Source organism: Rhea americana, unplaced genomic scaffold (assembly GCF_003343005.1).
Source record: "Rhea americana isolate MKP2758 unplaced genomic scaffold, rheAme1 scaffold_29, whole genome shotgun sequence".
Classification (NCBI taxonomy): domain Eukaryota; kingdom Metazoa; phylum Chordata; class Aves; order Rheiformes; family Rheidae; genus Rhea; species Rhea americana.
The window spans coordinates 4,667,105-4,694,512 of record NW_028186412.1 but is presented as its reverse complement, the minus strand read 5'-3'; the positions used below and the strand labels follow the sequence as shown (position 1 = coordinate 4,694,512).

Below are 27,408 nucleotides of genomic sequence, written 5' to 3'. Positions count from 1 at the left end.
AAAAAAAAAAAAAAAAAAAAATCAAAAAGAAAAAAAAACAGTGATAGAACTTAGTATCTTAACTACCTTCAACTACATGAAAGGAATAATCAGTTATCAAAAACATCTAATCAACATACATTAATTCACTTTCAGAGGGCAAGTGGGCCCAATGACAACGTGAAACGTACTGGCTAGCAAAATGAGCGACTGAAGTATGAAGAGGTCAACACCCTTAATAATATGAAATAAAACCTACCTATAAATCCTGTAAAATAATCCACTGTACAGGAGAAATGCCTTATGAGTCATTAAGGGCCAGTAATCCTTTTTGTGTCAGACATAACCCACATCACATTTTGTATTTCTAAATGAAAACAATGAAAATCAATACAGGAAAAATATTCCTCCTGCAACAGATGCTCAAGTCCTAGTTGTTCATTCAAACAAACTAATCCTTTTACAGATATTTAGAAACTGACAACATAAGATAAATAACTAGCCAGATAAATGACAAATTTGGAAGAACTAGATAGAAAGTTAGCAAAGCATGGCTTTAAAATCTATTAACTCGTACAGTATTAGTGTGTTTTGGAAACTGAATTTGCATTCTTTGACTCCTCCACTTCCTGCATTATCCTGCAATCCTCCCAGAGAGATGTATGTTAAACGTCCATTCTTGTCTTGCAGCTGCTGAGGATATGTTTTATCTTATATACCTCAGCAAAACAGCATTAACTTTAGAAGAGGTTAGATCCTTAAGTTGCCTCCTTTGAATCACTCAACATTTCCCAGAATGTAAAAAGGAGGGGGAAAAAAAATCAATAAAAGGATTGACATAAATCAATAATGTTTAATTTTTCACTGTGTCAACTGTTAAAACCTTACAATATTAGAGAAACTGCAACGTTTCAACAGTAACACTCAAGTCGAACAGCAGTAATCAATCTTTAAGCAAGCTGACCTGATAGCCAATGTTAAACAGAAGTAAGGAATCCTAAAGGATTAAGTAGTTCTAACTCCAAAACAACACTGGAGCAATAGCAATTTTGACCTAGATGTTACCCAGATGAAAAACTAAAGGAAAGTCATAAGCTATTAACTTGATACGATGTCACATCTGATTCCTCATAAACTTGCAGACAGGTAGTATATTGTCTGTAACAGGTATAAGTTTGTCATTAGTTCTTAACACACACAATTTAAAAATGCTAGGTTGTCAAAAATTTCAGTTGCAGTCAAACATACTTCTACATGTTCTTTCTATGCCAAATATCTATCTCCAATATATACTTGCTGAAGTGCTTACTGACATAATCATACCTGGGTATAAATGCACAGCAGTAGTTTGTTTTTAAGTAGAGAAAATACAAATAGTCAAAACACAGAGGTCTTCTTCCACCAAATGAACCAGGAACTCAACATTTTAGTCATAAAATTTATGACTAAAAAGTAACAGCACACAAAAAAGAGTAATAATAAAACACAAAACTCTTAACTTGTCTACATAAGTGGTTGTACCTTTTACTTGCTTAAGCTTTCTCCAAATGCTTGTACAACCACAACTCACAGAGCTCCATGTAGCCATAGTATTTCAACAAAAAGGTAAACTATCTCATGAAAACTGCATTTTAATCAATTTTCCATTGAAAAAAAGGCATTAAACACTTAAAGAAATCTTTTTTTTTTTTACTCCAGAACACAGACCACTCTGCTGCCTTTCAAAACTTGCAAAGTTACTATAAACATCATACTAAAAATAAGTAATTCCCCCTCTCCCAAGTAATCTTTCGTTACTGGTCAGGACACAACTACAGATTAAAAAAAACCACCAGATATCCTGAGATTTCTTTAAGGAGGGTATCACTTGCAATCACATTTTCCAGCATTACACTACAGTAGAACTACCATGCAACCAGAATGTCTTAAATGTTTTATTTTATCTGATGGTATAGTGTACTACAGGGCCCTTCTATATATGCAGAAAGAAAATACAAGCTGAACACTTTGCCAATTATATCTGGCTTAAAAATGAGCATTTTAAAGAAAAGTTACCACTTAACAGCATCTCCTGTCCCCAGGAATCAGCCAAGCAAGATCTAACACATCTTAGAAAAACCCTGCCTGAGAATTACCATCTAATGCCCAAACTGGATCACCTCCTAATCTTCAATAAATAGAAATGAAATCAAGACTCACACTATACAATATATAGAGTGCTGCTGTGACACAGAAATTCCACAAAGATGGGGATGACGTCAAGTTTTCTGTTTCCATTGATTCGGATATACTGGTAAACAGCATCATTTCAAAGTTACCTCTAATGTTTGCTACTGAACCAAAAATTCCTGGGATGATGCTAACAGAAAAGGGTATTTTTGGTGAAAGTGTGACTGCTGGGAGAGTAATCCTATCTCCAGAAAAATAGTATTAGTACAGAACTTGAGGATGCACTGAGGGGGGGGGAAATATGTTTATCTTCCATGTGATTTTGACTTGGTGAGTCACACTTCCTAACCCCTTTTTTATCCCACCACTGCTTTCCCCACCCTCTTCCCCCCTACCCCTCACCCCCTTGCAAAGCTCTGGGACCTTAGCACAAGCTGACTCAGATTGAGCTAGTTCATATGTAAGACTCCAATAAAAGATTCCTGCTCCGAATCCAAAGTTCTAGTCCTCACATCGAGAGGGAGACTCTAAGACTACACTATGTCCTTTCACCTCACGATATTCTACTGCCTTTGCTTATATTGAACTCTTTGTCCTTGCAGCTATTCTGAAAAAAGAGATTAGAGCGGATTTATGCAAACTACTTTTCAGAGCTATAACATATTAAGCAATTGCAGAGCAACAGCACCACTCAGTGGAACTTTCATAAAAAGCAATACCTATAAAGGCAAAGTTATGTATTTCTAGCACAACAGTAATAACAGTTCCAGGTAACGATAATTCTAATACAAGACAATTTTCTCAGAAAAAAAAATGAATGTGGAAAAATCTTTTAGCAATAGTTCATATACAGAAACTGTAGAGAGACTCTAAGTTCAAAAAAACCACTAAATTCAATTTCTATTCTTAATATTGCTTATTAAATGGATTATTTTTACACATAGAACTATTAAATTTTCATTACTATTGCATCTCTTTTTAAAAATTACAAATTATTATTTCAAAAAGGAAGTAGTATAGCCAAGAACAAAAACTCTTCAAAGTTTGAAAGATGGTATTTTTAAAAATCTGTACCATAATTGTACATAAATACGTTAGAATTCATAAATATTTGTATAAAATAGTTAAATAATATGGAAAGAGAATGCAACAGGTGCTGACACACTTATGACAAGCTTATTTCTTACCTATATAATGGCAAGCTTTAAAATTTCTTCCTCTCATTAGCAAAAGATGAAAAACAAGATGTGCTGTATACAAGCTATTGACAGCTAAATTATGTCAGAAGGATAGAGTATGTTAACTACAGAACTTTACAAACTGGAAATGAAACCCAGAAATTTGAGAATTACATTTTTTGTCTTGAGTACTCCCCTGTATACACTGAGAAGCTTGCCACCATAAATGCAGACTGTGGATGCAATGACTTGCCCTAATAGTCCCATTTTCTGTTAACGTATACTTTCATCTCTGTGAAAAAGAAAGGGGCAGATGTGGGTAAGTAGCATTAGAAAGAATTCATGGTCAGGAATCCTAGCAGCCTTTATCTGTCACTAGCCTGTTTTAGACTGCTCATCTGGATACATATTTTCACACTATTTCTTCACTACAGAAGCTTCAATTTAATTTTATTGTTTAGTCTTTGGTATCATTAACATCTCCAGGATAGTCATCTTTATTTTTCAATGAGTGAAAATACTGAAGTCAGGTTGTCACAGATGTCAAAGCATTATCTTGTCTCACCTCATGTTCCCAAACTAAATCCACACAGCTGCTGAGTGCAACTGTTCACAGGGTGATCTGGCATCATTTAATCTGTGGTTAGAGTTCATGACTGCTACCATCAACAATTCCAGGAAATATTGGCAGAAACCTCCCTTGTTAGTCAAGGACTTGGTAGCTGAATGTTGCCTCTCTCTTTCACAAGCTAGAAAAATTAGTTCAATTTCACCTCTTTTCCTATAGTTGAGATTACACTTTCCCTGATACCAAAATCTCCTTTGAACTGCTTCACATTGTTGTTCAGAAACCATAGGACACCTAACCAGACAGTGATGCGACGCAGAACAGCAACCACCAAGATGTTCAGAGGAAGACAAGGTAATTTTTTCCTAAATTTATATATCTACTTTAGCAGGCTAAAAGAGTAAGTAACAGTATGCACTGACTGTGTGACTTTGGTTCAACACCTGTTAGGATAGCAAGGATCGGATATTGAGGAAAGAATACACTGTAACTGAATCTGTAACTGAGCAGAAGAACCTCAAGCTGCTCTGAAACTGCCTACAGAATGAGTAACAGATCAATGTACATTGGGTTATCCACTGTTTCAGTGTTTCAATGTGAAGGTAAAAAGAAAGGAATAAGGAAGAAAGCAGGATAAAATACAAAAGAAAGGAAGTGAAGGAGATGAGATTTGTTTGGGTTTAAGACAGATAATACTGTAGTTAATAGAAAAAAATATTTTCTATTAACTGAAGAAGAACTAAGAAAATATTCTCTTATAAGCTGAATGTATCACATTTCAAAATGGGGAAAAATTTCAAATACATATTTCTCAATATAAATGTAAAATTAAACCTCTGCTCTTCACAGTTGTTTGCTGCTCTCTGAAGGAAAATGTTTAATGAGTTTCCTAAGAGGGATTAGCTGGACTTCAGCACCGTGTATATTTAAAATGCCAATTATTTTTACAGCTCCAAAAAACCCAACAGAGGATGTGAGATATCCCTATTTCCATACATCCGACTCATGAACATGTACAAATGACTCATTTTTTTCAGTTCCTGAGGAATAAAAGATTAAAATCCAACCAAGAAAGCTAGATACCGAAGGACAAGATCTCCCAAAACAGGAAAGCTTTTAAAATGAATTAGGGAGCCTTGCATACTGCCAGCTCAGCCAATGCATTTCTAAGCTGCAGAGCCTTTCTACTGGAGTGAGTACACCACATGCTGACCACCAGTGTACACTTAGGCCCTACAGAGGATGAAATTGAGTCACAAAAAACTTGGCTCTGGATTGTAGTAAAGTTTCTGTGCATCATAGCAAAACACGTCAATTCAAAAATGTAACACTAATAATTGTTTTAAAAAAGTATATAAGAAGATTAGAAATTCATCCAGCTAAGGCTTCCTTTTGAGTCTTTATCTTATTATGGAAAAATATTCTGTAACACTGGACGAACTGAAGACTGTGAAGAGATTTTCTAAGAACATATCTGCTACTGTCCTGTCTGCTTAAATATTTGATGAAGATTCTCAAAAACTGTGTGTAAAAATTCTGGTAAACTGTAAATACCAGAATGTTTCTCCTTTAATACAGGAATGCAGCAATGAATATTTGTGAACAAAAATGATGCTCACAAAACTGTATTCAGACTACTTTTTGCTACCATTCTAATCAGGTGAGCCTTAATTTCATACAAACAAATAACAACCAATGTCTGTAAAGTTTAGACTTTTACCAAGGGGCACCTCTAATGCTTTTCAGCTGGTGGAGATCTCCTCTCACTGAAGACTATAGCACAAGCCATAGAGAACTTTCAATTCCAGTTTGCTACAGTGCTGGGCCTGGTGCTGATACACGCTACCCACATTTACAGGATGAGGAAAAAAGATTCAGTCAAAGGCTATAATGTTCTCATAGGGATGAACTCCACCATCCCTAGTTGGAAAGCTGTCCCTGCTTTTACCTGTCTTAACAGGTTAACAAACATGTAATTAAAATATCCGCAGATGCCAACCTTGACAATTCCATAGAAAAACTCATGACCTCATTTTTCCATGTTTCTGCTTTTCTAAATTGCAAATATATCCCTATCTGACATTACAGAAACTCACAAATACATACTGAAAAGCCAGTATAGCAATAAAAGCAAATATACAATATATTCATATGACCTATTCCAGTAGATCTAAATTCCTAGGGAAACTTTAAGACATTCCACATTTAAACACTACAGAATTTGCTTTGGTAATAGTATTACCTGGTAGACTAGTCTTCATAATATCAATGCCAACTTGAAGCTCAGGCTCAGCTGCAAGAACTGCATAATCCCCTTGATGAGAGACATTGAAGTTGTAATTTGAACAGGTATTGGATGTATTATTTGCCAGAAAAGGTTTTCCCTTTGATGTCCTTTGCAAGTGTATTTCATTCCATGGTATATGCAGCTTTTCTGCAATTAATTTCCTTATCAGCAGACGACCAGCCTATGGAATAAAAATGATTCATGTAGAACCATTATGATAAGGACCAAGAAGTATTTGTAGTTGCTAGAAAACCACCTGCCTAAAATTTTTGTTATTATTGCCAAGACAAAGCAGAAATGTATTTTAGTAAACGCTTAAGACGTCTCTCTTTTATAAAGCACATAGTCAAGTAAAGTTAACTAAAACCCGAAACAGTTTACCAGACCCGAATACATTTCTAATCACTATTAGCAACACTCAGCACAGTACAAGAGCCAATGAAAAAGAAAAGTCTCAGCTTACAAGAGCCATAAAAAAACCCAGCTCCCTTCCTTATTTATTTGCCTAGGATACTTTATTGCACAGTAGTCCAACATCAAATACTTTTTACACTATCCTGAAAACTAAGAGCTTTCTTTTCAGTAATTCAATTACTTTAACATTAGATGAAATACTGAATAATAGCTAAAAATGATGAACAGCAATTAACAAACTGATTTTTAGAAACCCAGTATCACTACCACATTGCTAGGTAAGATTTAAAACCTAGTTACTTGTGCAGTAGGCTCTGAATGATTCAGTATTATTCTCCTCCATGTTACCTCACTCTGGCATAACCTAGAGTCTGCTGCTTTGGGGCCCTCACTTTACACCGTAAGAGGGGAAGTCTTTCAAGACAGCTACCACCAGCCGACCGCGAGCAGCCGCCCCCCGCGGCGGGAGGCAGAAGCGGCAAGCGCTGCGCTCCCTCCCCCGGGGCGCCCCGCAGGGCCCACCCCGGCCCGGCAGCGCCCCGCCGGGCGGGAGCCGCTCTAGGCAACCCGGTCCTCCGCGCCTCGCCTCCCGCCCCGGGGCGGGGAGGGGGCGGCTCCGCCAGCGGCCCCCTCGCGGCAGGTACCAGGGCGGCTTTGGCATCGCGGGCAAAGACAAACTGGCCGATGCGGTCCTTCTCCTCGGGCTGCACCAGCCGCGCCGCCAGCAGCCACTCCTCGCGGCGGGGGCGCCAGGCGGCGCAGGGGAAGGCCCAGCGCACGCTGCCCATGGGCCGCTGCCCGGCGCCCGCCAGCGGCAGCGACGCGTCCGCACCCCGCCACTGTTGGCGCGTGGGGCCGCCTCTCGAACGGCGGAGACCAATCCGGCATCAGCGAGCGGGGTGAGTGACAGGCGAATGCGCCAGGMGCTGGCCTATCAGGGCAAAGGCGGTGTCTGCGGCTAGGCTACGGCCGGCGGGCGCGGAGAGGAGCCCGCTCCGGAGGGTGGGCGGGATTCCACCCGTGTTGGCAGCCGAGTGAGCCACTCGGAGCGCAAGGACTGGGAGAATGACACCGGAAGCAGCCAATCCGCTGGCGGTGCCTCTGCAGAGGGTGGGCCAGACGGTTCGGCGAGCTGCTGGTGTTGGCTGCAGGTGGGTGCGCGCTGTTCGGTGAGAGCGCTAACGGGGAGACCAGCGCTTTGCCAGCTGCAGAGAGGCAGCAGTGCTGGAGACTGCCTTCTCCCGTGGCTCGACCCCGAGGCTGGCCTGAGAGGGGAGGGGAAGCACTCGGCAACGTCCGCCTGCCGTGTCAGAATTAGTCTCCCCTTAGAATGAACGCAGGGCGGTAGGGGCGCATGCGCGGGCGGTGGGCATGCGCAGTAGCGGGCGTTGACGCCCGTGCCCGGCTTTGCGTGCCCGGCGGGAAGATGGCGGCGGTGGGGGKGTGTGGTGGGCGCCGCAGCCGCGGCCTGCGAGGCCTCCGCTGCTCGGCGGCCGGGGCGGGCGGGGACCCGCGGCCGCAGCGCCCTGGCGGTGCTGCGGCTGGGTGGTAAGCGCGGCCCTGGCAGGACGGGTGTAGCTTCTTACGTCTGCTCCCTACTCTGAGAAAGGGCCGCGTTTATGCACGAGATAGTGGCTCCCGCTTGGGTGTTTCGTGGTGCCGTTGTTTATTAACGTTATTCATTAACGGCAGGTGATCCGCGGGTGCCTCTAGCCCCACCGTGGCCTGTCGCGGTGGCGGGTGGCCCTGCTTCCCTCCGGGGACCTTCGTAACCCCGTGGTGGGGACCAGATTGATGGGAAACAGGAGATGCTTGTTCACACCGCTGTTGCAGTATTCATACATAGTGTTACATTACTATAATTTGATCCTGGCATCTAAAGGTTATGTCCAAGTAAAAGCCTCTTTTATCTTTTGCTGTCTGTTTTACTGAGAATTTTAGTGTTTATTGACAGTGCTGGATATCGTTGCTCCCTCAATTATAGGCTGTCTGCACATCACAGGTGATGATTTTGTTTACCCTTTGGATTTGAATTTGGGCTGTGGCTAAACATTTAGTATCTATCTGGAAATGTATGAACTGTCTTCCTAATTGTTGCCTTAGAAATATATATGGTTTAACTTTTCTATATTGAGTACATTAAAATGTTGCCAAAAGTTATATTTGAAAATTACGTTATTTCAGGTATTTCTTAGAATATGTCCCTTTTTGTTATTTTAGCGCTCCAAATCCCTATTAATGTGAAAAAATGCTGTTTCCTCACAGACCGGAAGTCTTTCTGTTGTCTTCCTGTCTAATAAGGCTAATTCTAATAAGGCTCAGTTTTAACTTATATTAAAAAAGAAAAAATTGCAAAATATTTTAAATACAGAAGTAACATTTGGGACAAAGAGCAAGGAGTCACTGGCGTAATTAATTTTTTAAAAATGATTCGTATTTTTCTTCTGGATTTAGGCAAGCAAGATTTGTTACAGAGTCCTATGTATTACCTGAAGACAAGACACAAAGTTAACTGACAGCATAGGAGGATTTAGTAGAGCCAGAAAAAAATAAGAAATTGCTATTCAACAGTTTGTAGTAGAGGCTTATAGTATTGTATACTGCACACTTTGAAGAAGAAATTGTGATCGTATCTAAACTTAGTTTGATAATTTCTAAACTTAGTTAATGACACATGGCAATCCCAATGGAATATGGGGCATGTCTAGTTCCAGAAAAGTCAGATTTGTTTAATAGGTTTGACTTGTTTATATTTTCCAATTAAAGATGTAACCATTTTTTTCACTAGAGAATTTATTCCAAGTTTTAGAGACTAAACATCATGTAAAATATACTATGAAAAACATGCTCAATATTGCATGCATTTTTTTTAAAAATATATATTTAAATCATACATAAGAATTAAAGACCACAAAACCCAGTAAAACCAGTAATTTTCTCTTCCAGAACATATAGTCATTATTTTTGTCAGCATTAGAAGTACAGCATGGCATTTCAATTCCAATTGTGTTGTAAGAATGAAAACTAAAATTCTTAAACTTTTATTTAAGAAAATAATTTCCAGAAGAACTGATGAATTTGAGAAATTCAGCTTTAGGATAAAATCCAATCAATCAGAGTTCTAACTGATTATTTTCTTTATTTTAATGAATTGTGCTTGTGAGAGGATATGCAATTAAAGATCACTGTGTGCACAGGGGGAATCTTCCAGTGTTGGAATGCCTCCAGGAGCTGGTGCCATTTCACTGCTTCATCCTGGTACCATGCTGTTTTTTTTTCAGTAACTCCTAAAGAACCTGAAGATTTAAAGTATCTATGTCCTCCTTCCTTCTAATAATACTATCTCAACATGTATTATTGATAAATGCCAGAGTTCTGCATTAAATGTCTCAGAATGTCACATCTTTTTGATTGAGTGAAAATGATTGCAGAGTAATTTTCTATGAAATTCAGTTATTTATGAAAAGGGTGTGAGATTAAGTTGCATTGTATTTTCCGGAAAGGAACCTATTCCCTATTATTTTCTCTTTTGTGATATTAGACACTCGCTTAAATCTCTGTACATTTTTGTAAAGTGGTCCAGATTTACCTGTGATTAAGAACATCTTTTTAGGTGTTCCACCTGAGTTTCAAGATTAGTACAACAGAAGAAAGCAATAAAACAATATAAAAATACAGAACCTTCAGATAGGTTTTTTTTCTGTATTTATACTTAAATTATCTTTCAGTCCACTCTTGCCTTTTGAGTCTGCAATCAAAAGTGAAGCCTCATCCTTTAGATGCATGTTCTGCTCATCTTCATCTTGCTGAATGTTAATTTAAAAGCTGTTAAATTAGATGTGTAATGAGGAACTCAAGCATCTAATTCTTTTTCTGTTGTTTTTGCCATAAGCAGAAATGAGCTTGGCCTTCATAAAATATATGAAGAGGATTCTTTGTTTCACACGATTTACAGCTGAAGAAGCTGACATCATGGTGGTTAAAATTCCCACTTACCTCAGTGCTTCATTTACTTCTGGTTTTGTGAGAACTTGGGCACAAGTGAGTTGTCTGATTGCAGACCATGCATATGGAATTTGTCATGCACAAGTCCTTGAGAATGTGGAGCATAGTTCTGTAAAACTTGAGTTGATGTGAATCATTCTTACTTTATGGCAAAGTTAACCAAAACCAAATTTAAAATTCTGCTAAAGATTCCTTTACAATTCTTTGTTAATAATAAAGTACCAAATAAAGATTGTTTTAGACTTTTTTGACAGCTGCATTTGTAAAAGATATTCTATATATACATAGAATGTTATCTGCAATGTGCAAATATGTAAGTAATTTAAGATTGGTTTGGTGAACAATCTCAGTTCAGCTCAATGACAAAGGTTCAGTCATGTTTATTGTCAGGCAGGCCCAGTACTAACATGCTTTTTCTGTTGGTGTTTACTTATGCATGCCCGTGACAAGGTACTTTCACAAAACATCCCCTATGCTATTACAAAGTCACAAATAAAAATATATATTTTACTATTCCACAGTGATCAAAACAGTTTGGTTTAAGCCTTTTCCAGTATCATTCTGTACCTTGAGTCCTCATCTCGGTGTTCATGTTCTATTCTTATCATACTAACACCTGGCCCTTCCTTGTTTGATGAACTTTCCTTTGTTATTCACTTAGAATTACACATCTTAATGCTGCTGTCAACTTCATTATCATGCTTAAACTCCTGTAACCATTTTATTTATCATTCATAGCATCTAAGAGTGTACAAAGGCCATTGGTTTAGCAAATCTTTTTTAGCATAAATATATAGGAATATATATGCTTTAGAGAGAGTATATTCTGATCAATGCTCTTTTGAGAGCTACACTAGGGCCTGCACACAAAAGTTCATCTCTCCTCAAAGTTCACTCTGCAGTTCTGTTTATTTGCTTTGTTGTTTAAAACCTGGTGGAAAAGATGCTAATACCGCTTCTAGGAGGCCTACTGCAGTACTTGTAACTGTAGTGTATGGTTGGTGTATATACTCTGAAGGTGGCTGTTAGGTGTTTTTGAAGCTTCCTATGCAAGTTTAATGGAATACTCTCTTTACATTCTTTTAGTGTAATATCTAGGATTCTACGAATATCCAGGATACGAAATTCCTACTCAAAAGGGCAGCTGGGCTTTCCAGGGAAAAGTATAAATAGATAAATAACACATTTCAGTTTCTTCAAAATACAAAGTTTTAAGTGCATCTAACAAGGATTTTCGGTGGTGCCAAATAAAAGAAATATTTTATCTTTTATGGTAGAACTATCTTTGTAAAAGAGAACTTTAGCATCAGCAAAGTAAAAGAATTCCTCTAGAAGTTCAATGAGTTTTTTTCCAACAGTTTGCTTGAAGTACAAGCATTAAGGACAATTGGGCATTCTCTGGTAGTTTTTTACCAATAGGAGTGGGYGTGTGTATACCATGTTTTGACCATGGACATACCACTCGTTTCTGTGTGGATACCTGACACCTGGGTCAGGGAGCTCATTATGCTTTACACTGCTTCCTTCCTTTCCCTCTTGGGAAGAGGACCAAGTTAAGACTGGGAGGGCTTGTGAACAGCAGAACTATCTAGTGTGGGTCCTCATTCGTAGACTTTGTTACGTGCTATAAGAATGCTGTTACCCTCAGATCTCCCAGCTGGACCCTTAGTTTATACACCTTACTGACCACAATTCCCATATGTCCCCAGCCTCCTTTTGGTTGACTGCTAGCTGCTTTCACTGCTTTTTGGCCATATGTGGGCTGCCCATTTGGTGCCACTTTTAACTATAAGGTGTGCAGAATGCCATGCCCCTCAACTGGAGATCTGGAACAGATAGTTTTGAGAGATACATGTATCTCCCCAAAGGTGTTATATGGGGTTGTTGTCAACCTTAGTAACTTGTAATCTTTATCAAATTCCAGTGAACTGGATGGTGGAAAGTTTATTTGATATGACTTTCAAGTAGACAAACAGCAAAAATGTATGAACTTTGGTTTCTGTGCTTTTTTTTTTTTTTTTTTTTTTTTTTTTCTAAGAAATCCAGGTTAACACTTAAAGGCTATGCATGGAACTTTGAATTTGTGAGAAATAAATTGCCTGTGCACAAGGCAGAGTAAGAACGAAGGGGAAAATTGCACAGGAAGAATGACATACCATCAGCCAGTGGCCACATACTGCCCGCTGGTGTGAACCTACACAGCAGCCTCATTCTTTCTTGGGTTGGGGGAGTCTTGAGTACAAAGACAGCTACCTGAGTTATTCTAGCAGCCCGCAGTCCGTCCCTGACATTCTCTGATTTCAAGATGCTTTGAGTCTACCCATTCAGGTGACCAGTTGTGTGTATACCATATGACCAAAATGCAGGCATTTGWCAGTGTATGTAAACACTCAGTATGTGAACAAACATGAGCTTTGTCGAGTGATGGAATACCTGAATTTGATCACATCAGAGAGCGTGTTTGATCCTGTAGCAGGCAATACCCAGTCACATATGCCAGTGCTCCTGATCTGGTGCGTCATATGACAGGAGATACTGGGAAATGAGCTACGYGACAAGTGCCCAGCATGTCACATGATGGAAAAGGGCTTAAGTATGTAGCTTTTGTGTGCCTTGATAAGCGGTTGTATGGCACGCTCCAGTCCAAACGCTGACCGTCATTACTAGCTGTTATAACAAAGTTATACAACCATCAGGTAAGAAACATCCTAAGCCTAATGAACAGTCTACTGGAGTTCAGTTCTCAGTATTCCAAATAAAAATACACTTTGTTATTGGAATCCCGTGGGAGTAAATGGAGCAAATATGAGTAGGCTTATTGCCCAGTTTTCCTGAACTCTAGACCTAAGCATCATATGTCTGAACTGCCTATGATTTTTTATGGTTTCATCAGTAACTTAATCAAGTATTTATAAGTTTAATTATAGCTATTGACTAATCCATGTGGCTTTATAAAAGCATGCATGAAATAATTATAAATGCTAGTTGGCCTTGTTTTAATATATTAATTTTTAGCTGAATTGTTAAGGTCTTTTGGGGGGCTCTAAACTGATCAACAGATCCAGCACCCTGGAAAATTAGTATCAAAATTATCAGGTAAGGCAGCTACAAGAGATGAGATTTTTTTTTCTGCAATGGATGACCCATGAATCRGAGCAGTAAACATGAGAAATGTCARRCTTGAATTCATCACATGCAATTTAGGCTGCTAGTTGCAGTAAAAATAGGAAGAACCTTGTTGTGCCATGCACTTTCACTTATCAATTGAGAGATTCCTATGTAAGGTCTTTGTTCCCAGCTATGATTAGTTTTCCTACAAGAAGGTGTGCCCCTCTCTCCCTCTGTCTCTCTCTCTGACTGTCTCTCTGTCTCGCTACTAGTAGAAGCTTACAGGAGATGAGTTGGTGGGATGAATCTTGGCTTTTAAAAATAATAGCAAATAGGCTTTTATGGTAGGTCAGAGTTATGGCTGGAAAAAAAAAGGGCAGCAATGTAGCAGTTTATCACAGGATGARTGAGAGACAAAATTTAGAATCATTTTCATGGAAATACTGTGAAAAGTATTTTCAATCAAAGCAGAAAAGTAACTAYAGAGCCTTGTGAGACAGTTGAGAGCCTAACCATAATACTATACACTAATCAGACACCAGTGGAAGAAAAATGATCTCAAACTGGAATGGATGAAGAAAACTGAGAAGYAAGCAGGTAGACAGACAATCTTATAAATGGAGCTCAAGAAGGTTGACAGTTGTTTAACTCATTGTGATAAAAGCTGAGAGAGGGTATGATCACTTAATAATCAAGAGTGAATAAAAACGAAGATTAAGTCAATGGACAGTTTTAACAGAAAAGCAAATACATGTAAGCATTGATAATTTCTATGTGTAACTACAAGAAGGCTTGCAGTCTTGGCATCAATGTATTGGGACAGTCTTCAGTAGAAATAGTTGTGGTAAAAAAACCTAACTTTCTTAGACCTAGTTTGCTTTTATGAAAGCAATTGCGTGATTACTTTGCCTAAARTAGCAGAGATGAACTTGATGACATGAGATGTTCCTGCATTCCTTATTACTGATTTCAGTAATACTTACCCTTGCATCTTCTACAGAAAGTAGATCAGAACTTGCTGTAGCAATTACATATAATAGGAGAAACACATCTAGTATCTATTTTCAATTCCAGAATTTTATGAAAAGGTTTACATTTCCTTTAGAAGAAGTTTTACTTTACATGATGCTAAATAAACCTTGAAATTCACCTACAAATGTGGAAAATATAACTTTATTGATACAGCTCTGCTTTTGAGGAGTAAATCTTGAGGAACAGACTTTTAAGTTCAGGAAAAAAAGGCATTCTAGAAAACTCCAGCATAAAAAGGTTCTATGATTTATGGAAAATGGGGTTTATGAGGCCATACATTATCAGAATAAATGGTGGTCTTGTTCTTCTGTATTTTCCTAGTTCCTCAGGCTTAGAATGGAAAGAGTGAATACGTGAGATTGTCTGGCCCTGCCAAGGAGAAGATGCCTGCTCCAAGGGTGCCAGTGCTGGGAGCAAGATCAATGGATCTCTTCTATTCCAGGAGACATGGAGGTCTATTTGTGGTTGGAGCTACCTGACTAGATAAAAATATAGATCAGTCTACTATGAAAGGACCTCCCATGAAGAAGACTGCCTGATGGCTTAGCTTGCTCTGAATATATCACCTTACCAGATAAGCCTTTTCACCAAATTGAAAAACAAAATCAATTATTTTTGTTTCCAGGTTAGGCTTGGAATTTTTTATCCATCTTTGTCAATTCAGGTGGGCTGATATCTGTTGCTAACTGGAGTTGGAATTGTGGAAACCTCACACAGAATCCTACAATAGAAAAATCTTACCATGGTTCCTTAAGCTTTAAAATAGACAAGTTTGAGTCAAACTTGTAGTAAGGCCAGTTTATACATCTGCAGCAGTATAAATAGATCTTAAAACAGGTGTAAATAAAGTACATTTAAAGCTTCTGTATGCAGTCAAAGTGGAATAAAATACTAAAAAAAAAAAAATTAAGCCCAACTTACTGAAGTGCATGGTTTCTAAGGTAAAGGGATTTGACCAGAAAAATCTGTCTACAGAAAGAGAGTCTTAAATCAGTTTTGAAGCCAATTAATTTAAGCCATTGTAAACAAAGCTTATAGTGTGCAGCATAAGTTGTAAGCAAACATACGGCTTCACTTGCAAGATTAGAGGTGCAGGGTAAAATCAGTATCAATTGACTAAGCACTGAAAGTTGCACTGTAAATAAACTATCTTTAAATGATGCCACTTGGCAAACCTTAGCAAATCTGTGATTAGGCTAGGCTGTTGGTGTTTGTTTGTATTCCAATTTTTAGTCTGGACTGCAGAATGGGGAATCCAGTTAGCAAAAAGTCTATGCTAGTTCATAAAATTTATATTTCCCTTGGACTGTAAGCTTTAGAAAGACCACTGGTCTGCTTTGGGTTCAGCAGTTTGTAATGTGTAGATGAGCCATTTAAAATTTAAAAATACGTAACCAAATTTTGTTTTCTATCTTCATTTTATGTCAAATTGGAAAAATTTGGACTTTTAGGGGGTGTAAGCCTAGGACTAGACTTCCTTTTAAATGACCATGAAAATCTGTAACACACTCCTTGGTATGCTTCCCACTGACTCTGTTGGGGGAAAAAAAAATCCTACAGGTGGGTACTATTTGTAGAGTTACTCTGATACATCTACTTATTTTGTTTTTCAAAAGTATGCGGTGTGTATATACTTTGCAAAGTATATACAAAGTATTTGCAAAGTATTAAAATTCAGTGTAAAAGTCACTGAATAAAACAAATTTATAACTGTGCCTAGGATTTACAAACCAAATTCAGTGCTAGGAATTTGTTTGTTTTATGGCATATTGATTTTTTTAAAATGTAGTAAGACTGTAAAATCAATTACTTATTTTTCCATTTCAGTTTCAGGAATAGATTGAAGAAAACATGGCAAATCAACGGGATTACATTAGCAGACCTATTTGCAATGGAATTTCTGTTTCTGAAAATAAAATCAATTCCTTAGTGGCTGAAGGTCATGGACAACAAATTCTAAAAGTACTACAAAAGTTCAGAGAACAGAATATATTTTTTGAYTTTAAAATTCTTGTGAAAGATGAAATAATTCCTTGTCATCGTTGTGTACTGGCAGCATGCAGTGATTTTTTCAGGTAAATCTACTTTTGGCATGAGTTTGCGGGAAATGGGTTGTAAGTGCTCTGGGAGGGAGGGAGGGTAGGGAGGAATATAATTATAAAAATTCATATATAATTTTTTATAATTATATTTATAAATTTATAAAATAAATTACCACAACTTATGCATGTCCTCAGAGTTTTGAGAAAAGGGATCAAACATCATATTAGGGATGGTAAAAAAGCAAATATGCAATGTTAGATGCCTAATCTTATCCCAGATACAACCGTTTATAGTTCTAAAGTGACATGAGGACTCTATGATTTTGAGATTCAAAGAGCAGTCTGTTACTCTGGAATACAAATGTAAAATCATAACTGCATCATTCCACTGTTAGGTAGAACTAACACAGGTTGTGTATCTTCAAGACTTTCTCCGTTGGCTGTATTTGTACTTGAGGGCCTGCAAGAATATTGTTTGGCTTTCTATGAGATGGCCTGTTTACTTTGATACCTTTATATTATGAAATATTAGCGGGTTGATTAGGAATACATCTTGCATGGTTATGTTATTCTGAACCATTGTAGATAAATTATACATGGTTTAGGAGGGAGCCAGATTTTTTTTTGTCCGAGATGAATGGTCAGTATAGCGCAGTTTGTCTTAAGAGCCCATGATCTGTGATCATCCCTTTGAGTACTTGAACCTATCCATTCTTAAGGGACAGATCATTTGCATACAGGATTTTGTCATTTCATATTAATTTATGAAGAACCTTGCTAACTGTTTCTTTAGTAAGGCTCAGATTTGCAAATCCATACTGAAAGTCTGTTTCCAAATACACTCTTCACTGAAACACAAAAGATGCTCTAGCAGTGAAAAATTGGGCTTCTGGATATGAGTGAATGACCTTGATTCAGTTGCTGATACATAGGTGTGTCGGGTGCTATTCTCAGATGCGTATCCTTCAAGATACCTGCAGGAGTTTGGCATATATGACACAGGACATATGCTAGATGCATGTCCTTTTGCAGAGGCTGCTATGGGCCAGATGCTGTCTGCTATCTAAAGCAGCATGACATACCTGTTTGATCAACTGTATCAAGCCCAGTRTTCTGATTCTCTTTTGGTCTTTGATAACGTAAGTGGTTGACTTTGTACCTGGCATGAACTGAAATCCAGAGATTCCCAGTGAGTACATATTGTTATGCCTGAAGCCTGGTGCATCTCCTGGCTTTTTACTTTAACTGAAAACAAGTTCTTACTGCAACTTTCTTCAGAAAAAAAGTGCATTAGAACATCAATTGGAGCAACTGTTTTAGGAAGATTACTTCTCTCAGCCTTTATGCTTCATTTTTCTACAGCAGCTTTTAGGATGGCTGCACATGCAATCTGCAACGTTCAAGCTACTGGGAAGCAAATAGCTATTACTTCCTTAGTAAGCAAGAATACTGGAAGCTGAAAGAATTTAGTGCCTTTCTTATAATTGATATGAAATCCTCTGTCCGACTTACTGTATTTTTTTCTCATAGTCATTTTGAATTCTCTCATTTTAAAGACCTCTGACAAAAGGAGAAATGCAAATAAGATGAACTATTTCTTCATTGTAGCAGCAGATTTGGTTTTGCTTCTACATGCAGAACTACTTGAATTTCAAGCATTTACTGTTTGACACCATAAAACAATCTTTCAGTAGAAGACACTGTGGTAGAAAGGAATATCAGTATGCAATAGATTCCTGTAGTATATTTTAAAATTGAAGTTAAGCACATGGTAACATATATGGTATTTTCATCACTTCTCCAAGTTAACTTTCCCAGGAGAGACCTCTCTCTGCATCAAACAGTTGATAATAACAGCCATCAAATTCCTAAGTCGTCCTGGAATGCAAGGCCTATTTATTATCTTCAAGGAAAAAAAGTACCTATGTCTACTTGATAAATTTTAAAACAAAAAAATACTTATTTTCTTTCTTGGCCTTGGGCTTTTTTTAGTTTTAGTTTGATTGTGTAAACCCAAGATTCAACATTTTGCTCTGTACTTGTTACCTTTCAAAATCAAAGCCCTTTCCTAGCTTGCATCGCCTCCTACTAATATTATTTTATTGCTATTGTGTGTAAATGAAGCTTCAGCGCATTTCCTAAGCAGCTGGCATCCTTTCTATTTCATTCTATCATTCAGAGATTTATGTTAAAGGGAAAAATAAAGAACTATTTTTTTTCATAAGGATCAATTTGTTTAATATGCAAAGAGCTCTTTGGGATATAAATTTCTTATCATCATTTTACCTGCTTGTGCAAGAGGTCAGATGAATTCCTACTTTTTCTGAGGCTTACTTCTCAAAGAGTGTGCTACACACAGTGAACTTTTGGTCATCATGTTAGATTGTGTGCAATAGTTAAATACTGTTTAGTAATAAACCAATGTTGCAATAAAATTTGCACAAATCTATTGGTTAATGATGTTTGTTCCAGACTTTCAACCATCATCTCTGTATTCAGTCAGTACAGTACTTTCTGTACAAGATTCACTATATCATCCAATCCTATGTAAAACCTATTTTTTTTCTGATATTTGCCAGTACACATCTCTGTCAACTCTAAATAAAGAATTGTTTCTGCTTTTAGTTTTTCCTTTTTCACCTTCCTTCCCCACTTTTGTAACTGGAGAATACACCCACCATGTACCTCGCCAGTTGTTCTAGCCTGTAATTTGGAAGGCCTTTTTTTAACTTAACTTTCCATATTGATCCATAATGCATGACCTACATCACGAGGATTTTTTACTATGTATTTTTTATCAGTCTTTCTCAAACTGTTGAAACTCATGCTGCCCCTAACAATTTCACATTTTCTTTCATCTTGAAAGCTGTAGGCTTCATCTCTGTCCCTGAAAATCCATGGAAAACACGGCTGCCAATATAATTTTTACGAGCCATCATTTTAAATATATTGTTATAATCATTTCTTGCTTTATCTGCCATATCAAACAAATATATTGTTCTTAACTTTGAGAGTCTTAACATTTTAGCCCTATAAAGCCTGTCCACCACAGTGTCTTCTTATACTACTATGATTTTCTCCTCCCTCTCACATCAGTGTTTTTTCCTCTTGTTTGCTTGAAAAACTACATATGTTCTTTAATTTGTATGTGTATCTATCTTCTATATTTTATTCACAGAGCCATGTTTGAAGTTAATATGAAAGAACGGGATGATGGCAATGTTACTATTAGTAATCTGTCACCTAAGGCAGTGAAAGCTTTTCTTGATTACGCTTACACAGGAAAAACAGAGATAACAAATGATAACGTGGAAATGCTCTTCCAGCTGTCATCATTTCTTCAAGTTTCACTCCTTTCCAAAGCTTGCAGTGACTTTCTAATAAAAAGTATTGATCTTGTGAATTGTTTACAGTTGCTTTCTCTATCAGAAAGTTATGGTTCCATCCGCTTATTTGATCGTGCACTAGATTTTGCACAACACCACTTTTCCTTGCTACTCAGATCAAGTGATTTTTTGGAGATGAATTTTGAGATATTACAAAAATGTCTTGAGGCTGATGAACTAAATGTCCCTGAGGAAGAATCAGTGTTGAAAGCTGTCCTTCAGTGGACCAAACATAACTTAGAAACACGACAGAAATATCTGCCTCATTTGATTAAAAAGGTGAGACTACATCAGTTACCTGAGAAGACTTTGCAGGACTTTCTGCACTCTGAAGAACAGTTACTCAAGAGTGCTAATTGCTCTGTAATAATCAGTGATGCAGTTAAAAGTGTACAAAGCTTTAGTGGACTGTTTCCGGATGCACGTCCTTCAACAACAGAAAAATATATATTTGTTCATAAAACTGACGAAGATGGAGAAAACAGACATACATTTTGCTACAACATCAAGACAGATAAATGGAAAGAACTACCACATACACATATGATTGATCTTCCAGGGTCAAGTTTATCTAGTTACGGAGAAAAAATATTTATAACTGGAGGATGCAAAGGGAATTGTTATAGGACAGTCAGGCTTCATATTGCTGAACCATTCCACGATGCCACTGACCAAACCTGGTGTTACTGTCCAGTCAACAATGAATTCTCCATAGCGTCAGCTATGAAAAAGCCAAGGACAATGCATACATCTGTTGTAACCTTAAATCAGTTGTTTGTAATAGGTGGAAAGACCAGAGGAGCTCAAGAAACCCGAAGTCTTTTGGATGTAGAATCTTACAATCCTCTTTCCAAAGACTGGAAATCTGTAAGCCAATTACCAAGAGGTATCTACTATCCAGAAGCAAGTGCATGTCAGAATATAATTTATGTCCTTGGCTCGGAAGTAGAGATTACAGATGCCTTTAATCCATCTCTTGATTGTTTCTTTAAATATAATGCTATGACTGATCAGTGGTCTGAGCTTGTAGCAGAATTTGGACAATTTTTCCATGCAACTTTAATCAAAGCTGTTCCAGTGAATTGCACATTGTATATATGTGATCTTTCCACCTATAAGGTATACAGTTTTTGCCCAGAAACCTGTGTTTGGAAAGGAGAAGGATCTTTTGAATGTGCTGGCTTTAATGCAGGGGCAGTTGGAACAGAAGATAAAATTTATATATTAGGTGGTGATTATGCTCCAGAAGAAATTACAGATGAAGTTCAAGTCTACCATAGTAGTAGATCTGAATGGGAAGAAGTATCACCAATGCCCAGAGCCTTAACTGAGTTTTATTGTCAGGTTATTCACTTTAATAAATACAGGGACCCCTGGTCATCTGTAATGACAATTTGCTCTGGAGAGTTTTGAAACTTCTGAGTCAAAAGAATCTATTTAAATGCACAAGTTTTAGAAGAGACTTTTAGCTATTAATTTGCAGAAAACTTTTTTTTTTCTTTTAAATATTCATTTTAAATTATATGCTATAGAACTATTTTTGAAAGGGTCCATAAAATTGTCATTCATGCTAGTCATTATATATAAAATACTGTTTTACCTGAAAGTCTTTTCTGTAATTATCTGAATAATTGGCAAAATGCTATTACTTTCAGAAAAGTAGAGTCATAAGGAATTTGTTTTTAATATCTGCCCTGTTATTTTTGTAATCTTCACAGGTATCCTAGTAGAAAAATCGCTGAGCAAGAAAACTGTGATACTGTTTTCTCTGTGTAACTGAAGTTCAAAGGAAATCTTCTGAATTATTGTTGTTTTCTCTAGGTTTTTTATATCAAAAATCTGTTAGAGGGATTCATTGTCAGTTTTATCTTATTACAACAATCTTCGCAGGGCAAAAGCCAAAGAGACCTTGACACCATTCAATTTAGGTATCTAATTGAAGAGACCGATAATTGTTATACCTTATTTCAGCTTTTTAGTTTGACCAKTTTTTCTCCATCCTTGTGCCTTAGTGTAGCTGTACTTTGTTTTCATCCCATAGCTGTGGCAAGACAACCTCTGATAATATTTTTGCAGGTTGGACAGGATTTCTATAGGGTGGATGATTCACTGTGCAGATGGTCACCTCCGTCATGCTGTTAACCGCAGCTAAGCTGAAAGAACAAAACATTTCAGGCTGTTTTCTCGCAGAAGTCTTCCATCTCTTAAGTCTACAGTGCTATCTACTAAAGTCACTAGGCTGCTTATTGCAGTAATAACAGTTTTAGTTGTTGCTTCAGTTAACTACAGGAAAAGTTTGCATCATGTCACATATAAAATGCAAGGTTACAAAAATAAATTCCTGTATTTTAAGTCAAAGTAAATAGGATTTCTGAAGTGAAGTAATTCATTCAATGTATATAGTGATTTAAATTAATTAAAACACTTTCATCTTGTACTTCATGGTAATTTTAAGTATAAAAGTATTACATGGTAAATACTACACAATATATTTCTTGAGAAAACTTTCATTAGTCTTCTATTATAATGTTTAAATTGTCACAGACTTTTAGTATTAATATTCTTCTAGACATATGACATAGCGTAAATCTGATCTCATGTATACAAAGTGGGGCCTGTGTTTGATGGAAGGATGCTGGAATTAGCTAGGTTTCATAAATTCATTTTGTAATCTTCCACAGCCTGAGAATTTTCTTTCTTTCCAGCTATTTAAATAAAAGTTTGGGAGCCCTTATGTTCAATATAAAATCTCTTTAAAACAGTAAAGTTACCTTATGCCAGACAGAACGATAGTAATATCTGAGCGTGTCATTTCCAAGTAGTTTAAAAAAATGAACAAGCTTTAATGACATGTCTGAAACATCTTTCACATAGTGTAAGACGACTCTGGTAATTTCATCATCACATCATCACTGCATGTATTTTTGCAAAAGTCAAGCTCAGTACTGAAACTTAAACCTTGTAGTGACATTTCTGTTTCAAACAGTAAACAGTGGAAGGCTCTGATCCAGTGACTCATTTTATAATTTGCTATCTGATATCTTTATCAATTTAAACAATATTCACCATAAGGATTTTCACAAAGATGTACGTGAAAATTGCGCACATTTGAAGAACCTGTTGATAGAGTGGAACCCCCACATACCCCTAGTAATTGTACTAAGATGTGTTAATTCTGTAGAAGTAAACAAGTTGTTGTTGTAGGATTCCAGGGAACCTATGCATTTATTTTACTATTTTTGTAATGAATCTTCAAATCATACTATAGCTATATTTAGATGGGTAACCTTCACAATCATCACACTGAAATGCAAGCATTTTTATACCAAAACACAAATAATTTTTGTTAGTGCAAAGCAAATAGATTGACTAGTTTAGGAGGGAGAAAGAGACAGAGAGAGAATACTATTCCCTCCCACTGAAACAGCAGGAAAAAGCAAGTAGTTATACAGTAGAACAATAGTTTTAGCTTTAATAAGTCTATTCAAACCCTGTTGCTCTTGCTCTTAAAAATTTAACAGAGACTTCTTTGACCATTAATTATTGCAACTTTTAAATAGAGGACCTGATTCTCCTTTACTTGTGCTTTTTTGTTGTTTTTATCCCTGAGTAATCAAAGTATTCAATTCATGGTAAAATAATAGAAGATAAGCAAAACAACATACGTTGCCTACTGTATACGGGCATAAATAGCTATGCAAATTGGAAGAGACTACATAATCGCAAGATTACTTTTGCCACTAATTGCTACTGTCATGACCTATGACTGGGTTACATAAACAGCACTAAGTCAGTGATGCAGACGATGCTCTTTCCTCTAAGTTTTTCCTTACATTAAATTTTATTTGGCAGTCTTCCATCCAGCTACTTTCTGTATGTATAAGTCTCTGGCTTGTGACATCAGATAGAGCAATGACATACATGGTAAGTTACTCCTCACTATTAATATATATAGTGAAAACTGAATGAAGTTTCATTTAGAAAAAAAATATGTACTCCTTTAATACTCTAAAGTTATGCTACATTTGCACAGGAACTAGTCACAGTTCCCACTCCAACAAATCATTCATAGCTTTCAAGTGGAGTTCATCTCTTATTCAGTGATCAGGAAATAATGTAGTAATGTCAGTTTATACTATTGCTTAAAGGAAAGTTACTGTGAAATAGCATGTATTTCTTCAGTTATGTAGATAAGCCTGTATTATGACTCTCATGCAAGAAAAAAGGTCATCTGCCACAATTGCACACATAGAGGGTTAAGTCTGCGAGCAGAACTGAGCGCAGAAGAAGCTGTATTAGAAAAATACTGTTAAAACCAAGGCTTCATAATATAATTAAGTATGTTCCAAATCCTGTGATTGATCCATAATGATATAAGAAATCTCAGTGAAATCAACTACTCAAAAGGGATTACTTGCATGAGTTACTGCAGTAGGTCTGGGCCAAATATATTTTTAGTCTACTTTACACAAAAATTATGCAATGAAATATAACAAAATTAGTGCAAATCAAGTTTTTCTACATCTTTTCTGATTTTTCAAAGCTTACAGTACTTTATGCAAAAATACATTTCTCTAAAAATAGTCCATAATGATTAAGCTTAACTATTACTTATGTTTTCACTGAAATAGTAAGATGTTTAAAACATATGAATTGCATGTAAAAGTGTATGCTAATATTTGCACTTAAATGATGTAACCAAAACATTTCTAATAGTCTATTATATGTCAAAAAAAATTACGCAGCATGACTACTATAGTATACATGAAGATAATATATGGTATGTAGGGCTTTAATATCCAGTAATTATTTTATTGGATAATCTTAATTTTTAAAGAATGCTCTCAAAAGTTTATGGCATTTTGGTAATGTTATCATACTGTTTTAGTTGTTAAAATAAGTATCGATAATTCTCATATACTGGAATATTATGTCTGCACAGAACTAATGATTATTATTTATGTACTAATGAATTTATTTTCTAGATTCTAAATACATTAGTAGTAAGCCAGTTTACTGCAGTTAAAAATTCATTATAGTTATAAAATGGAGTACATTTATTGGGTCAGATTTATTCCTGGTATTACCCCACAAATGAAACTATAACTCTTCTGACTAGTAGATACTAGGTGAGGGGCCTGGAATGAAGTATAGGATGTGCTATTTACATTTTGAAATGTTGGCTATAATTTTAGATGGTTCTCTTTCAATGTGACCAACAGGAGGCAGCATAAGACCTATTTTAATTAAAACAGATTTAAACCAGGAATATATTTGACAATATTTGTATCTGAACATTATGTTTAATTTACCTTTTTCCCCTCTAACATCCAGTAAAGAATACGGATCAGTAACATTTGGCTGCTGCCTGGGCTCTGCTGATACATGGAAAATACAATACTGTATGTTTGCTGAGATGTTCATTCCTTTGTGAAATAAAAGCACTGAGCAACCAAATCCTTCTCAGGCCTGATTTTATTCACAGTAAATTTCAAAATACAGAGACTTTACATTTTTAGTTAGGTTAGCTGCTTACTAAACTTTTTTTTAAGTGGAGAACATTTTGTGTGTGGTATTATGAACAAGAATGAAATTAGCATGCATAAAAACTGCAGTGAGATTTTTAAAAATTATCCGTGGACTTTGTATATCCTTTGTACATCAGTTTGCTCCTATCAAGCTAAATGGGTGACTTTGAATTGATTTAGTCTGCTGAAAGGTTGTAAGTTTATCATTTTAAAGGACTCGCTTAAATTGGTATTTTTTTATTGGCTATGTCTAGATGAGATTGGTGTGCAGTATTTTTAACAATTTAACTATTGCAAATAATTACATATTTATTTTCACTGAAATGGGCTTCTGTACTACTTAGAAGTTGCTTTACATAAAAGGCAGTATAAGCCACTTACTCTAAAATATATGTGAAAAGAATACAAAAATGTCAGTAGTACGAAGTGAGGGAGGTCTGTGATTCATTGACCTTCAAACCTCTCTATAGAGAAAACAAGAGTGATTTGAGCTATCCCTACCTAAGGCCTTGAGAAGCAAGCACTACTTCTACGCCCAGCAGCTCCTCCTCTACCACAGGCCCCACCTCTAGGCTCCTGCTCTGACAAGGTTTGTGAAGAGCCTTTGCAGGAATGATCATTTCCACTCCAAGACCTCCTGCAGAACTTCATTTTCCTAATGTACTAGCTCTAACCAGGCATATCAGTTTTAAGTGCTTCGCACCAGATCATCTGCAAGTGTAAACAGACATGTAAACATTAGTTTATCTAAACAGAGATTCTTGACCAGTAATGTATTATAACGCAAACGTGAGCTAAGTGACTAATCTGATTTATCTGAAATAAGTGAGATAATCACAATATACATATGTTTGCAGAATCAAGACCTATGACTGTGTATTACACATGCAGTACCTGATTTGTGTTCCGTGTCTGAATTTAAGCAGATAAATAGTCCCATTCACTTCAACAAGGCCACTGCCAGACTAAAATACGAGCTTAATTACTGTTCTGAATCACAGGCAAGAAGAAATGATTTCTTTGTTAAACGAATCCACAAAATAAAACGTAATGTAGGTTAGCATCTGCTTATTTAGAAGATTACTTTTTTGCATATTACAGAACTACATAATATTTGCAGATGTTTGACAAATTTAAGAGGGCATTGTCTAAGTAACATCTAGAAAATGTTATCAGGTACCATTTACAAAAATGTAAATGTGATTTACATATGAAAATATGTAATTTCAGTTTGAAATGTTAATATAAATTGCTTAGAGAATTCAGTGTTCTAGAAGAAACCAAGTATATTTCTCTTTATTAAGCATTTCCTTATAAAGAATACTATATCCTAAAAAACTCAATTTATTCACAATGGTTTTATGACTTATTATTAGCGGGAATATTCACAGAACTTTCTCATTGTGAAATATCTAATTCATCTTCCTTGACAAGCACACACTGATTTTTGTCTTTGAATCCCCTTTGCAATCATATGTAAGTTTATCATTGGACAGCATAAATTTCAGATTATTTTCTCCTATTTTTAATCTTCCGCTATTATCATTACTACATTTAAGTATAAACATGAATGCCACATATGCCATAATCCCACAAACGCCAGCAAATTACAAATCCAACAGATTCTGCTATTAGTGTACTCTCCTGCAGTTTTCTTAGGCTTCAGTTAAACTACACTTACGCTCAAGACAGTTCACACGAACGAAGGAGGT

At 36.7% G+C, this 27,408-nt stretch overlaps 2 protein-coding genes across 4 annotated transcripts in view; one reads left to right on the top strand and one right to left on the bottom strand.

The window, feature by feature from the left end:
- AASDHPPT (aminoadipate-semialdehyde dehydrogenase-phosphopantetheinyl transferase) overlaps positions 1 to 7,440 on the bottom strand; it is a 28,991-nt gene extending 21,551 nt beyond the window's left edge. The window contains exons 1-2 of the mRNA XM_085309042.1: positions 7,240 to 7,440; positions 6,137 to 6,362 (exon numbers count right to left, since the gene is read on the bottom strand). Coding sequence (XP_085165168.1) covers positions 6,137 to 6,362; positions 7,240 to 7,383 — 370 coding nt within the window. The 5' untranslated portion in view covers positions 7,384 to 7,440. The remainder of the gene's footprint in view (positions 1 to 6,136; positions 6,363 to 7,239) is intronic.
- KBTBD3 (kelch repeat and BTB domain containing 3) lies at positions 7,427 to 25,625 on the top strand. Of its 3 annotated transcripts, none has more exons than XM_085309040.1 (4): positions 7,447 to 7,494; positions 15,062 to 15,365; positions 16,568 to 16,815; positions 19,961 to 25,625. In XM_085309040.1, the coding sequence occupies exons 3-4, from the start codon at positions 16,592 to 16,594 to the stop codon at positions 21,579 to 21,581; spliced, it is 1,845 nt and encodes a 614-aa protein (XP_085165166.1). In that variant the 5' UTR covers positions 7,447 to 7,494; positions 15,062 to 15,365; positions 16,568 to 16,591; the 3' UTR covers positions 21,582 to 25,625. The 3 variants fall into 3 exon arrangements, with proteins under 3 accessions (XP_085165167.1, XP_085165166.1, XP_085165165.1); XM_085309039.1 differs by lacking the exon at positions 7,447 to 7,494 and adding an exon at positions 7,682 to 7,746; XM_085309041.1 differs by lacking the exon at positions 15,062 to 15,365 and having other exon boundaries at positions 7,427 to 7,494.
- The last annotated feature ends 1,783 nt before the right edge of the window (positions 25,626 to 27,408 follow it).